This window comes from Heptranchias perlo, chromosome 20, assembly GCF_035084215.1.
Source record: "Heptranchias perlo isolate sHepPer1 chromosome 20, sHepPer1.hap1, whole genome shotgun sequence".
Lineage (NCBI taxonomy): Eukaryota > Metazoa > Chordata > Chondrichthyes > Hexanchiformes > Hexanchidae > Heptranchias > Heptranchias perlo.
In genome coordinates, this window is record NC_090344.1 from 44,997,669 (window position 1) to 45,013,323 (window position 15,655).

Consider the following 15,655-nt stretch of genomic DNA (forward strand, 5'->3'; position numbering starts at 1 on the left):
GGTTTTGCTTCGGTGTCTTGACTGCTGGTCGCCGTGATCAGTGAATAGAAGCACGATGGTCCAGTCTGGCCAGGAGCAGGCTCAGGACAGCCCACCTTTACACGCTAGTAGTGCGCTTCCCACATTGCTGAACTCTACAGACCATCCCCTAATAGGGATAATTCCCAGCCAGACGGGCAAAGACACAGGGCTTGAAATCTCACACATATGCAGTTGTCTTTTATTGACAAATCCTCCCCTTAGTATGAACAGGGTAGAATTGGCAGCATGAGAAGTTGTTTCTAGTACAGAACTGCTCTCAATGGTCCTATAGAATCTTAGCACAGAAGGAGGCCATTCAGCCAGTCATGCCTGTGCTGGCTCTTTGAAAGAGCTGTCCAATTTAGTCCCACCCCCCCAGCTTTTTCCCCATAACCCTGCAAATTAGTCCTCTTCAAATACATGACCGATTGCCTTTTGAAAGTTCCTATCATATAAATGGGATTTAAATGACACTGTGAGGTGGCAGAGGCCAAGCGAATCATTGGGGAAGCCCTGGGAGACTGGGGAGAGAGCACAGTGAAGTCATACCCCTGAAACCCAGGAAAATCACCTCTTATCATGCAGCGTGATGGGGGCTTAAAATAGCTGCTGGTAAGCGTACCTCCATGACCAGTTTAAAAAAAGAGAATTGGCAAACAAAGCCAGAGTAGAAACTTGCTTACAACCACTGTACGAAAGTGTAGTATTTTAGAAGTGGTTTAACAAGGCAAACACTTTTTAAAAGTTTTTCAGATGAATGTGGGGTACTGCAGCTTTAGCTTCTATAGAATTATAGAATGTATTCTGTGTGGCACATCGGTGATTTTGAAGTCGTCTTTACACAAGGTATAAAATAGAACTCAAAGCACTAATTTGAGGAAAAACAGTTAAGACTTGCAATAAATTGCAGAAATTTCCCACAGTGGAAGGAATAAAGTGTGCACTTCCACGAGAGGCTTTGTTAATTATTTTATGCCTTACATTTTATGCCATTTAATGTTGTCCATTTTTATTAAATACCGGTTTCTTAATACTATGCAAAGACGCTGCTATGATAAGAGCTGAAGCAGCAATCCTTGCCAAATAGATGATCACTCTTTTTGCTGACTGATCCACACTGGATTGAAGTACAAAAAACAAACCCAGTTCACAAAACTTGCTTCTTAAAAAATATTTTTCATGCCATAGTTATTCCCAAAGCAATAAATGAGAAAGGATTGAATTATCATTAATTTAAATATGTAGGGTGAATTCTGAAGCCATGTCTACTCAACAGAAGCAGAATGAATGTGGGTCAGCCAGATGCAGGTCCTGGATATAGTAGGCCCTACATCTGTTGCACAATGATTAGTTTTCCCTGTGTGCAGGAAGAGTTAAGAAGTTGAGCTTTTTTTTTCGAAAAAAGGTTTTACTCTTTCCCCGTCCACTGGAAAGTTTTCAGTCGGAAGGCCAGTTTCAGGAACGTAACTGTTTGTGCATCCACGTCTCTTAAACCCCACCCCCACCTCCAAAAAAAAAATCTTCACACCTTCTGTAATTATCAGGAACCAAGAGATGAAGAGCAGAGGCTGGGACCATGGGCCATTCATGTGAGGGTACTTGTAAAAATTTGTAGCTTATTTAAGGAACAACCTCAGTGTTTCTCCAAAGCATTTTGCAAGATAATCAACCAATTGTTTGGGGGGGCGGTTAGAACAATGGTTTTTGTCCTATGACCTGCTCCCAGGCCTCTGTGCCAATGCAGCTCTGCAGTTGGAAAGTAAAAATGGATGTCCTGAGCCATAACTGACACAGCTCAACTTCACCTGTTGATCAGAATGATCCAGGATATGGAAGTCGTGGCGGCAGTGGGGGGGAGGTGGGGGGTGATGGTCAACACAGAATGATAAAGTTTAGCATGATCTGGGAGTGAGAAATACCTCAGACCAGGAGCCAAGTACATAAACTTTAAAAGGGTCAAATTCAATGAAACGAAGGAACAACTAAAGCAAACAAATTGGGGAAGGTTTCTCAACAACACTTTAGTAGAAGATGCATGGAACACCTTTAAAGGTATAATGCTGAGTATTCAGGATAACACATTGCCAAAAAACATCAAGCTACAACGAAGTAAACGTGACCTAAAATTGATTTTCAAACAAATGAAAAGTGAAAAGAAGAGAAAAAATGGCCTGTACAAATCCTGCAGGGGAAATGGAAAAGAGAATGAATATAAGAAAATGCAGATATACATTAAAAGGTGACCAGAGGGGTGAAGAGACCTGGAAAACGGCATGTTTAGCTTCAGCTGTGGTAACAGTAAAACATTCTTTCATTACTGCAGTAAGAGGGCAGTCAGATGCAAATGAGCTTGAAACGGAAATGAGCTTGAAACTCTTGATGACTCTCTCCTTCATGTATTTACAGAGAAGACATAAGCACTATACCCTCTCCAAAGAAAGATACCCAAGTAAAATTATGGACTTCATAATAAATGAGATGGAAGTCCTAGACAGGCTAATTGGACTCAGTGCAAATAGATCCCAAGGGACAGATTAATTTATCCCGGAGTGCTGAAAGAGATTTGTGAAGCACTTACAATCATTAAGAGGGAAGTTATTGGACATTGGAGAGATATCAGAAAATTGGAAATGGGCGAATGTGGTGCCTACATTCAAAAAGGGTGACAAAATAGACAAAGGCAACGACAGATCCATTAGTCTTATTTCTGTTCCATGTACAGTAATGGAACTGATTATCAGGAGTAAACTTAAGGATCATCGGTCTAACAGCAGTTAGAATTGATGCAGAACGGGAAGATCCTGCCGGGGTGGGAGGAATACTGAGTGTGGCGCCTCGGCTCAGTGCCAAGCTACTATTGTTTCTAATTGAATAATTGACCTCAATTCAGAAACTCAGTGGTCAAATTTGCAGATGATACCAAATTAGGAGGGGCAGTGGTGATCACAGATTACATTAGAAATTACAGAACGAGTTGGACAAAATATGTAAGTGGACAGAACAATGGCAGATGAAATTTAATGCAGAGAAATGTAAAGTTAAGTCTAACTATATCCAACCAATGCTCAGCAACAATCAACAAAGTCAATGGGATGTTCAACTACAAAGGGAAGACAGTGGAATATAAATCAGAAGAAGTAATGACCAAATTGTAGTGCTCCAGTCAGATGCCAGCTTGGATACAGTTCTGATCGCCAAGAAACGAGAGATATTCAAGCAAAGCAGCGAAGAGCCACCTGCTTGATCGCCAGTGTTGGGAGGCTGATTTCTGAGGAAACAACTGAGAAACTTGGGCTGTTCAGCCAGGTAAAAGGCGAATGGGAGGTGATCTGAGACAGTTAAGGGTGTCGAAACAGTTACATCGGAAGATTACTTCAAATTAAATTGCACAAGTAGAACTAAGGGTCGCAGGTTCAAACCAGGAAAGGATCATTTTAGGACAGATATCATACAGAGTGATCAACATGTGGAATAAACTTCCAGATGAAGCAGTGGAGGCAAAACCTTGGAATCATTTAAGAAACAAATGGATGCTAGAATGGGGAGCTGTTAGGATCTCTCTCCAGATGGATAATTTAATATGGGCTGAATGATGTTCCTTCTCTGTAATTATCTTGTGATCTTTTCCTCTGTCCCTTCATGTGGGAAAGAAACAAACCTCTGCTTTGTGGCTGTCCTGCTGGTTCGGGTGACATTGCGACATGGATGTTCTGTGAACCCTGGGTGTGCAGACAGACTCGTGGCACAGTACACCAGGCCATCCAACGTGCTATGCCACTGAGTCAACAATGGTTATTGCTGCACCTCAGGAAACATCCTGCTGGGTTTGTAAGCATTTTATACAAACTTGAAGCTTTTTTTTTATTAGCAATGGAGTTGCTCCACATTATCCTCTCCTTGAGCAATGTTAAAGGGACACTGTTGCCTGCCAACATGCCTTTGAGGACGCTAAAAGCTGGCATCTCGAGGGGAGCATCGTGAGGCAATGGTGTTGCAGTGTCAGTTTTGGCACCTGCCTCAAAGTTTCAATTGGAACTCAAAACTTCGAAGAAAAGTCCAGTGTAAACATTAGCAGTGGTTCAAAAATACCACGATCCCGACTTGGAAATATATCATCGTTCCTTCATCGCTGGGTCAAAATCCTGGAATTCCCTACCTAACAGCACTGTGGGAGTATCTTCACCACACAGACTGCAGCGGTTCAAGAAGGCGGCTCATCACCACCTTCTCAAGGGCAATTAGGGATGGGCAATAAATGTTGGCCTTGCCAGCGACGCCCACATCCATGAATGAATTTTTTTTAAAGTACCAAAAATGGCCCTTTTTAACCATTTGATCCAAAGTTGGTAATAACGGATCAATAACAACAACAACTTGCATTTATATAGCACCTTTAACATAGTAAAACCTCGCAAGGCGCTTCACAGGAGCATAATCGGACAAAAAATTTTACACAGAGCCAAAGGAGGAGACATTAGGATAGGTGACCAAAAGCTTGGTCAAAGATGTAGGTTTTAAGGAGCATATTAAAGGAGGAGGAAAGGTTTAGGGAGGGAATTCCAGAGCGTGGAGCCCACGCAGGTGAAGGCCCGTCAACGGTGCAGTGATGAAAATCGGCATTGCACAAGAGGGCAGAACTGGAGGAACGCAGAGATCTGAGGGTTGTACGGCTGGAGGAGGTTACAGAGATAGGGAGGGGGCGAGGCCAAGGAGCGATTTGAACGCCAGAATGAGAATTTTAAAATCGAGGCGTTCGGGAACTGGGAGCTAATATAGGTCAGTGAGCACAGAGGTGATGGTGAACGGGACTTGGTGCGAGTTAGGATACGGGCAGCAGTTTTGGATGAGCTCAAGTTGATGGAGGGTGGAAAATGGAAGGCCAGGCAGGAGACCATTGGAATAGTCGAGTCTAGAGGTAATAAAAGCATGGATGATAAGAGTGTGTTTATCTTAACTAGTATGAGGAAAGATGCAGCCTGGATAGGATGATGAGATAGTTCTTAAAATTTTTGATTTAGGCTCAGCATTGAACCTCCAAAAAGAGATATTATATCTTTATCCTATTTGGTGTATTGCAAAGCTCAGGGGCAATTTCTGATCTCGTGCAGTAAATGTTTTACTGTATGTCCGTAATTGATATCTTGAATCAGTGTACGCTGCCACTATTGGAGATCTTTTTGTGGTGACAATGACGATTCTACATTGATTAACTTGTATTTTTGTCAGTAATGAATGAAACATCTTTTGTCTGTTTCACTGGTTGCCAATCAACAATCCCTCTCTCCATACACAACCTTTGCCTGATTAAGACGGGAGGCAAACAGGAATTTTTAGCTCTGTAAATCCAGTTGATGTCTTCATGACGCAGCAGATTGGTGACCAAAGTTGTGTGTCATTTCCAGACAAACACTATCAAACAGTAAACTTTTGGAGATGTCTTTAGTTGGAAGTCATTAATTTGGGCATCTTGAATTTGGGCAATTGTGTGTGCCAAGTACATCTCCTTCGTAACTCTTAAAATCTGATATAATTTACAAAAAATCGTAGTCTGCAAAAGAATAATGCTGGAAAGAAAATGTTAAGTGTAGCGCAGTTCACTGGCTCTCCCTGTGGTACAGAGTGGGAGGAAGCAAGTTCTTAAAATTCCCTACATATGCATTTTCTGATTGAGGCATCATAGGGAAGCACAGTGGATGTGAATGTGCTGCCTTTGCTAATTTTAGCAGAAAAACAGAGTATAAGGTGCCTTTTTGTTCAAATCTACCTTTTCACCAATTAGGCAAGGAAATTCCACCTCAGACAGGAATTTCACCCTAATTAAAAGGTGAGACATCACTCTGGAGGGAGTGTCACCCAGGCCAGGAGAATTAGTGGGACCAATCTCAGGCACTTGGGGAGGGAAAGTACCAAGTGGCATTGGCAGGAGCCTGGAACTGGCAACTAGTGAGTAGACTTCATTCAGAGAGAGCAGCCATTTTTTTCCCAACACAAGAGCCTTTCAGGGTCCAAACATTTCATGTCATGCTGATCTTCACAAAATCAGCCACAACGGAGGAGTAGAATAAAACACGAAAAAAGTTGGAAATCCAGTCAATGAAGAAGTTTCGGGATGAAGGGGGAAAGCCTGCTACAACTGTTCCTGGTGTTAAATATTGCCATTGTGCTCAAAGGTTCAATGGGTTCTTTGAATGGGATCAGCTTGTGCCCTTCTCTGTCAGTGTATCTGCCTCACTTTTCAGCAAAATACCTCCAAATGTTGAGTTTGAAGTACATGGCAATCAATTTCTCCAAGAAATAAAAAGTAGAGTTCGTAAGCACAAACCAAAATGTGCTCATAGCGATTGTCCTGCCCTCACCTCAGTCAGCATGAAGGGATAGTTTCTCTATTGTGTAAAAGGAGATTGTCTGGGAATTGCATTCACAGAATCAACCTGTGCATAACATTAATTTGCACCGACCGGAAGGCTGGAACTGTGCTGGCATGCAATGAAATTAAAGCTTCCTTTTTCAGTCTCTTGCATTTCATGCAAATTCTATTACCTTGTGTCTTTTCAAAGCCCACTGCTAGCATGCGCATTGGTTCCTTGAGTTATTCAAATCAAGCTCAGATGAAATCTTGTGCTTATGGTATGGAACGATGTGATTTGACTGTTCTCCTGTATTTTTTTTTCCTCCCTCTCTCTCTTTCTCTCTGTAAAGGAATGCTTGCCGAGTGAAGAAGTATGAAAACCAGTCTCTGGTGTTGGATGTGTGCCCACAGGTAATTTTCCATGTCGTTAGTTGAAGGGGAAACTCCACCCTGCTTGTCACAGTGGTTCAGCGGAAACACCACCGTCCTTTTATCAGATTTCATTACTCAACCGACCCACGCTTCTAGGCTCAGCAGTTGCAAGAAGCTCACTCAGGTTGTACATGTACCTGGGTCATGTGGGTTCCCATCTTTAGAGTTATGCATTGCCGCAATGCTTGCATTACTTCATGTGCGCCTGATGCAAGCATTTTATTCTGACTGTGAATTGCTGCAAAAATGGCTGCACAGCTCAAGAGGAGTGACACCCAAACTGAATAGGAATCCCAAAGTGTCTGGAGGTGGGCCACATTTGGGCATTTTTTGAGGATATGAAATTTCTCTGTGACCAGGCAATCGACAACAGTAGAACTAAGACTCTCAGCATATTGAAGGTTGTACTTGTATCCCAACACGCAAAGCCAACCATTCCATGCCACATGGCTCACGATCAGGTTAATTTGCAGCCTAACCAGACCAGGGGTGGGGTAGTAGGAGAGGAGGAAGATCTGCATCTGACACTGCTGGTGTACATGTGAGTATTTTTTCATTACTCCTTTTAGTACCTTATAACCTTATTTTGGCCATTACACCAGAGTTGTCTGAAAACTTTACTGTATTTACAAAGAACAAACTTGCCTTTATAATAGTGCCTTTAACAACCTCAGGATGTCCCAAAGTGCTTCACAGCCAATGAAATACTTCTGAATTGTAGTTACTGTTGTAATGAAGGGAAATGCAGCAGAAAATTTGTCCTACAAATAGCAATGAGATAAATGAGCAGATAATCTTTTTTAGTAGTGCTGGTTGAGGGATTAATATTGACCAGGAGAGAGGGAGAATTCCCCTGCTCACTTTCTTCGGAATCTTTTACGTCCATCAGAGAGGGCAGACAGAGCATCAGTTTAATGTCTCATCCGAAAGACAGCACCTCTGACAATGTAGCACTCCCTCAGTACTGCACTGGAGTGTTAGCCTCGATTATATGCTCAAGTCTCTGGAATGGGGCTTGAACCCATGACTTTCTGACTCAGGTAAGAGAGTGCGACGACTGAGCTAAGGCTGACGCTTATATTTACCTCGCTGCATTTATAGAGCTCAGATATTCTGTCATTCATCATAATTCTAATTCTAAAAATAGACACAAGGACTGACAAAGGGTAAATTTACCAAACTCACCCTCCCAAAACAAGGAGCTGCACTTGAAGGAAGCATGGATCAGAGGCAAGGATACAACACTGTAGTGTTTCTCCGATTACATAAGAACATTAGAAATAGGAGCAGGAGTAGGCCATGCAGCCCCTCGAGCCTGCTCCGCCATTCAATAAGATCATGGCTGATCTTCGACCTCAACTCCACTTTCCCGCCTGATCACCATATCCCTTGATTCCCTTAGAGTCCAAAAATCTATTGATCTCAATCTTGAATATACTCAACTGTAAACAATTTTACAACACCAAGTTATAGTCCAACGATTTTATTTGAAATCTACAAGCCTCCGAAAGCTTGTAGATTTCAAATAAAATCGTTGGACTATAACTTGGTGTTGTAAAATTGTTTACAATTGTCAACCCCAGTCCATCACCGGCATCTCCACATCTTGAATATACTCAACGACTGAGCATCCACAGCCCTCTGGGATTGAGAATTCCAAAGATTCACAACCCTCTGAGTGAAGAAATTCCTCCTCATCTCAGTCTTAAATGGCCAACTCCTTATCCTGCGACCATGCCCCCTAGTTCTAGACTCTCCAGCCAGGGGAAACAACCTCTCAGCATCTGCCCTGACAAGCCCCCTCAGAATCTTGTATGTTTCAATGAGGTCACCTCTTGTTCTTCTAAACTCCAGAGAATATAGGCCCAATTGGTTTGTTTGATTTGCTCCATTGACCATGAACAAAAACGCACTGGAATCTGGCATTAACTTTTGGGCACGAGTTGGGAGGGAGTTGTTCTTGAGACTGCTTTTACTGTATCAAATACAGGTTTGGCTTCAAGGTGAGGCATCCAAAATGGGGCATTGAACAGATTATTATTTTTTTCATTGACAGCTTTCTTTACTCATTTTCTATGCTGTGTTGTCCCATGTTGACACGAGCCTCTCCCTCAGGGAAGGCGTAGCCATGGTGAAGTGTCTTGTTGATGCACCGAACACGATGACAGTCAGGAACAAGACTGTATCATTGTGCTGACAGTCATGTCTGCCTGTACAAACTGTTTTTGTAAGCTGATCTAGAACCCTAAAACAGTAGTGAAATTGCACTGTACCAGATATAACAACATGACAACTCTGCAGCAGAGTTTTCAACAATGTCACTCTGTCACAAAAGCTCCCAAATACAGCACCAATCCCTCTTTAACTTTATTGCCACAGCCTCATCCCGCCCCCAACCATTCCTTCAAGGTTCCCTTCTTTCCTGCTTTGTCACCATTCTCCAGCTGAGAAGGAGAGCAGGAAACCTGCTCTATCAGTGACCCCTCTAACTGGAATCTCAGGGACACGTGACCATTTATTTACTTGGACTAGCTCGGCTGGAATTCAACCCATCCATAACCAATGGGAGAATATTCCATCTTTGGCATTCACCAATGGAGTATTTATGATTACAGTGTGCAGCAGTTGTGAATGATGAAGCCACTGGGTGGGATATTCCAGAAATCAGCAGGTTCTGTGGGATGTCTCCTCCATTGGGAGGGAGCAAGGGCTATACACTCAGTGACTTACCACAACCATTTCATGCCCATTTTGGGTATTTTTCTGTGGATAGAAAACTTGAACTGGTTCTAATATTTTTTGTTTTTTTGATTTTTTTGGACTCTCGGAGAATCACAGAAAGGTTACAGCATGGAAGGAGGCCATTCGGCCCATCGAGTCCATGCCAGCTCTATGCAAGAGCAATCCAGCTAGTCCCACTCCCCCGCCCTATCCCCGTAGCCCTGCAATTTTTTTCCTTTCAAGTACTTGTCCAGTTCCCTTTTGAAGGCCACGATTGAATCTGCCTCCAACAACCCCTCAGGTGGTGCATTCCAGATCCTAACCACTCGCTGCGCAAAAATTTTTTTCCTCATTTCACCTTTGGTTCTTTTGCCAATCACCTTAAATCTATGCCCTCTGGTTCTTGACCCTTCCGCCAATGGGAACTGTTTCTCTCCATCTATTCTGTCTGGACCCTTCATGATTTTGAATCAAGGGATATGGGGAGAAGATCAGCCATGATCTTATTGAATGGTGGAGCATACTCGAGGGGCCATCTGGCCTACTCCTATTTCTTATGTTCTCATGTTCTGTTTTTGTTACCTTGACCACTGAATTACTTGACTTCCTTTTAATGTTTCAGCTCTAATTGGCAGTTTGGATTTCTGTGAATATCCACAGTGTTGGAAGAGGCAATGTCTTTGTGGCAGCCTTGCTCTGTGTTTGCCAAACATTGTGACACAATTCATGTCGGAACAGGTTGTTGCACCACAAAACAATAACAACTTGCATTTATTTTGCGCCTTAAAAGTAGCAAAACCAAGGCGCTTCACAGGAGCGATTATCAGACAGAATTTGACACCGAGCTACGTAAGGAGATATTAGGAGAGGTGACTAAAAGCTTGGTCAAAGAAGTCGATTTTAAGGAGCATCTCTGAGAGAGGTTCAGGGAGGGAATTCCAGAGCTTAGGGCCTCGACAGCTGAAGGCATGGCCGCCAATGATGGGACGATTATATATTTTTTAAAAAACTGTTCATCCACAATAATCCATACTGCACCTTTTTTTAAAAAAAAAACTTAAATCAAACAAACTTAACTAACGAACCGTACTACACAACTTGAATTTATAACACAGAACAAACACTAACCAAAAGAACAGGGACAGCTGGGTTGTTGTATCAACATTGGTCAATGAAGGTTTTGGCCAAGTTGATCTGCAGGAGTACTTGACACTGAAGTTAGTGGATCACTGAGCCTGTAGGTGTCAGGATGAACTAAGGGACAGATTGCAGGTTAACGCAAGAAGCAAGGCTCTCTGCACGGTACTGATTTTCAATGTTAAACCATGAGTTATGATCTTTACCAAGGACTTAGTGCCCACTAGGGGGTGCTAATTAGCTTGATTAATTCTGGTAACCCAATTATTGATGCTCGTTGCTGGGTATCTGGAATATGGCACCTGGCCGAGCATTCATATTACACAGAGTTTGGCAGGGCGGGCTCTCCCTATTGTTCCAGAAGTGAAACTGGATGCATAATTTATGAGCGGCAGAGGTGCTGGAGAATTTTCCAGCTCTTTCTCAGGAGTGAAATGAAGGCCAATTACAACGAGCTACCACCAATTAGTCTGTCAGTGAACACAATGGGGAGAAAGGAGAAAAAGAAAAGGTCACAGCAAGCAGGCAAGGCTGCCGTACCACTGAGTACACGGTGAGGGCAATTGGATCATTGTGGGGTGAAAATAACATGCCTACAAAGAATTGAGTTTTCAGAAAATCCCAGCTACATTGGGAACACACCACTTTCATGAGGGCAGCTTCTACTTGCTAGAATGATTCCAGGGATGAGGGACTTTAGTTACGTGGATAGACTGGGGTTGTTCTCCTTGGAACAGAGAAGGTTGAGAGGAGGTTTGATAGAGATATTCAAAATCATGAAGGGTCGCAACAGAGTAGATAGAGAGAAACTGTTCCTATTGGCAGAAGGGTCAAGGACCAGAGGACATCGATTCAAAGTTGGCAAATGAACCAAAGGTGACATGAGGACAGCGAGTGGTTAGGATCTGGAAGATGGAATTTACACAGCGAGTGGTTAGGATCTGGAATGCACTGCCCGAGGAGGTGGTGGAGGCAGAGTCAATCACGGCCTTCAAAAAGGAACTGGATAAGTACTTAAAAGGAAAAAATTTGCAGGGCTACGGGGAAAGGGCGGGTTAGTGGGACTAGCTGGATTGCTCTTGCATAGAGCCGGTGCGGACTCGATGGGCTGAATGGCTTCCTTCCATGCTGTAACCTTTCTATGATTCTAGTAAGAGCACAGTTTGGTTTTTAGATGCATAATTTCGGTTCTATACCCACGGTTTGGTTTTTCGAGTGGGAAAACCTTTCTTCCTGCTTAGACTATATAACATGAAGTGAGAAAGAGGGAGGTGAACGAGCTGGGCAGACACCAACAATTTCCATTCGGAATCCTTTGCGCTTCCGATTGTGCACAAAAATTGCTCTTTACGGACAGCAATTGCCTCCCCCAGAAACCCTGTGATCTTCTGGGAAAGGATGGGCTGCACCAGACACGAGGGTAAATTCACCGATCCTGCACGCAGCAGCGCTCGAAGGGAGCGTGGGTTAGAGCCAGGTCCACAGCACTGAAACACTAGTTCTCCGAGCCACATTCCCTTTGACGGGCCTGTCCCGTTGGGAGTGTGGGATGGCTGAATACACCTTGGGGATACCTACTTAAGGCTGAACGTTTGTGATTTATTTTTCTGGTGTGGGCATTCTATTGTTTTTTTTAAGTGAACTTTTAATTTTAATTTTCTGCTTCAGCGCAGTTGTTACAAGTTAAACAAGTGCTAGTGCCCATTTACCAATATCAATGGAAGGGTTTGCCAAGCATGCCCTTTGAAGTACAATAGGACCCAGTGAAAATATTCATAAATCGAGTTTAATCTGGAGATTAAAACTTTAATGCAGGAAAGTGATAATGAAAGAAACACAATTGCATGGAATTGTAGCGCACCGGAGTTCAACTAAGGATCCTCGTTAGCACAAACATTTGAGTGAAAAACTAGTCATAAAGTCCATTACAAGTTGTATTTTTCTGCAACTGCACTAACATGCAGTATGGGAGGGAGGAGGCTCGTGTGGAGCATAAACACCGCATGGACCGAATGGCCTGTTTCTGCGCTGCACATTCTATGTAATGCCAAGAGTACAGAGAACACGTAATGGCTGGGAGGGAGAGAGTTACACACATTCAAGAAGTTCTGATCATAAACTGGAAAGGCAAAGCTGGAATGGTTTACACATCATTCCAAACTGGAGAGGGAGCTACAGCCTTGAATTTGCTCCCAGTCATTTTTATGCAGTGTGCAATGTGTTTTTTTTTAAACCTTTCCGTGGCTGTTTCGTTGTAGTTTTACTGGAGGGTGTTGCTGTAGGTGAGGTTTTTCCATGCAGCTTCCTGTCTCCATGTCAAAATGAAACGGGAAGAGGGGGTGTGTTGCAACGTGGACCAGACCTGGTTGATACGGGGTCTGCTGATAGGAAGCATGTGATTTACGAAGAAATAAAACACTGTTTAAGGGAACATCCTCTGTGCAATGCAGATATGACACTCCTAAGTTAAGTATTTTATAATATTTTACCGTTGCTAAACTAAAAATTACATAACTCACATCTTCTGTGGCAATGCAAGTCTGAGTGCAGAATTCTTTTTACATGGACCGGAGTGTTACATCGTGCAACGCAAAATGTATTCTTCATAATTTTAAACACCTCTATCAGATAACCTCAATCTCCTCTGTTCTAATGAAAACAGCTTCAATTTTTTAAGTCTCTCTTCATATTTGCATTTCCTCAAACCAGACAGCATCCCAGTGAATCTGTGCTGTACCCTCTCTATTGCCTCAATAGCCTTGCTATAGTATGAAGCCCAAAACTGCACACACTACTCCAACTGTGGTCCTAAGATTTTATGTTGATTCGTCATTACATCTCAACTTTTACATTCTATACCTCTTGCCACAAAACTCAGTATTAGCAATTTTTTTTATCTTATCCACTTGAGGTGCTGCTTTTAATGTCTTGTGAACCTGAACCCCCAAATCCCTCTGCGCTCCCACATCACCCAGCTTTCCCCCCATACAAAATATAATCGTTACTTTCATCTTTTTTAACTAAAATGTACCATCTCACGCTGACTGATATTGAATTCTGTCTGTCACCTTTTTCCCGCATTTCACCATCTTATCAATACCCCCTTGCAGCTTCCTTTGGTTCTCAGAATTATTTGCTATGCATCCTATTTTAGGATTGTTTGCAAATTTGGACATCGCTCCCTCTCGACCGATATTCAAATCATTAATGTACACAGTGAACATAAGTGGTCCCAAAACAGAATCCTGTGGGACACCACTCCCATTCTGAGAAAGTGCCCTTAACTCCTATTCCTCCCTTCTAACTGGTTTTTAATATAATTTGCAACCTTCTCCCTAATTCCATACCCCTTAATCTTCTCCAATTATCTCCTGTATGGTACTTTGTCAAAGGCATCCACTGCATTTCTCCCATTAGAAGATCATAGAATAATAGAATGGTTACAGCACAGAAGGCGGCCATTCGGCCCATCGAGCCCGTGCTGGCTCTTTGTAAGAGCAATCCAATTAGTCCCATTCCCCTGCTCTTTCCCCATAGTCCTGCAAATTTTTTCCTTTCAAGTATTTTATTTATCCAATTCTTTTTTGAAAGCCACGATTGAATCTGCTTCCACCACCCTTTCAGGCAGCGCATTCCAGAACATAACTACTCGCTGCGTAAAAAAGTTTTTCCTCATGTCGCCTTTGGTTCTTTTGCCAATCACCTTAAATCTGTGTCCTCTGGTTCTCGACCTTTCGCCAATGGAAACAGTTTCTCTTTATTTACTTTATCTAAACCCTTCATGATTTTGAACATTTCTATCAAATCTCCTCTCAACCTTCTCTGCTCCAAGGAGAACTACCCTAGCTTCTCCAGTCTAATCACATAACTGAAGTCCCTCATCACTGGAACCATTCTAGTAAATCTTTTCTGCACCCTCTCTAAGGCCTTCACATCCTTCCTAAAGTGCGGTGCCCAGAACTGGACACAATACACCAGTCTAACCGTTCTCCAGTCTAACCGTGTAACTGAAGTCGCTTTTTCCTGGAACCATTCTTTATTTTGCCTCTCCTCGTTCTTCCTGCCGAAATGAATCACTTTGCACATCTTTGCATTAAATTTCACCTGCTATGTGTTCGCCAGCCTGCCCATGTCCTCTTGAAGTCTATTACTATCCGCCTCATTGTTTACTACATTTCCAAGTTTTGTGTCATCTGCAAATTTTGAAACTGCACCTTCTACACCCAAGTCCAAGTCATTACTATATATATATTTTTTAAAAAGCAGCGGTCCTGGTACCGACCCCTGGGGAACACCACTGTATACCTTCCTCCAGTCCGAAAAACAACCGTTCACCACTAGTCTTTGTTTCCTGTCACTGAGCCAATTTCGTATCAATGCTGCCACTGGCCCCTTTATTCCATGGGCTTCAATTTTGCTAACAAGCCTATTATATGTCACTTTATTAAATGTAAGGAGTCGCCCAACACCAGGTTATAGTCCAACAGCTTTATTTGAAATCACAAGCTTTCGGAGCTTTGCTCCTTCGTCAGGTGACCTGACGAAGGAGCAAAGCTCCGAAAGCTTGTGATTTCAAATAAAGCTGTTGGACTATAACCTGGTGTTGGGCGACTCCTTACATTTGTCCACCCCAGTCCATCACCGGCATCTCCACATCATGACTTTATTAAATGCCTTTTGAAAGTCCATATACACTACATCAACCACATTGCCTTCATCGGCCCTCTCTGTTACCTCATCAAAAAACTCAATCAAGTTAGTTAATCACGATTTGCCTTTAACAAATCCATGCTGACTTTCCTTTATTAATCCACACTTGTCCAAGTGACTATTAATTTTGTCCTGGATTATCGTTTCTAAAAGCTTCCCCGCCACCGAGGTTAAACTGACTGGCCTGTAGTTGCTGGGTTTATCTTTACACCCTTTTTTGAACAAGGGTGTAACATTTGCAATTCTCCAGTCCTCTGGCACCACCCCCGTATCTAAGCATTAAAG

At 42.7% G+C, this 15,655-nt stretch overlaps 1 protein-coding gene across 4 annotated transcripts in view; it reads left to right on the forward strand.

The window, feature by feature from the left end:
- The window catches only part of tacc1 (transforming, acidic coiled-coil containing protein 1), a 145,282-nt gene that overhangs the window by 102,038 nt on the left and 27,589 nt on the right, over window positions 1-15,655 (forward strand). For all 4 annotated transcript variants that reach the window (XM_068001195.1, XM_068001199.1, XM_068001196.1 and 1 more), the window contains one exon: window positions 6,721-6,781. In XM_068001195.1, the coding sequence (XP_067857296.1) occupies window positions 6,721-6,781 (61 nt within the window). The remainder of the gene's footprint in view (window positions 1-6,720; window positions 6,782-15,655) is intronic.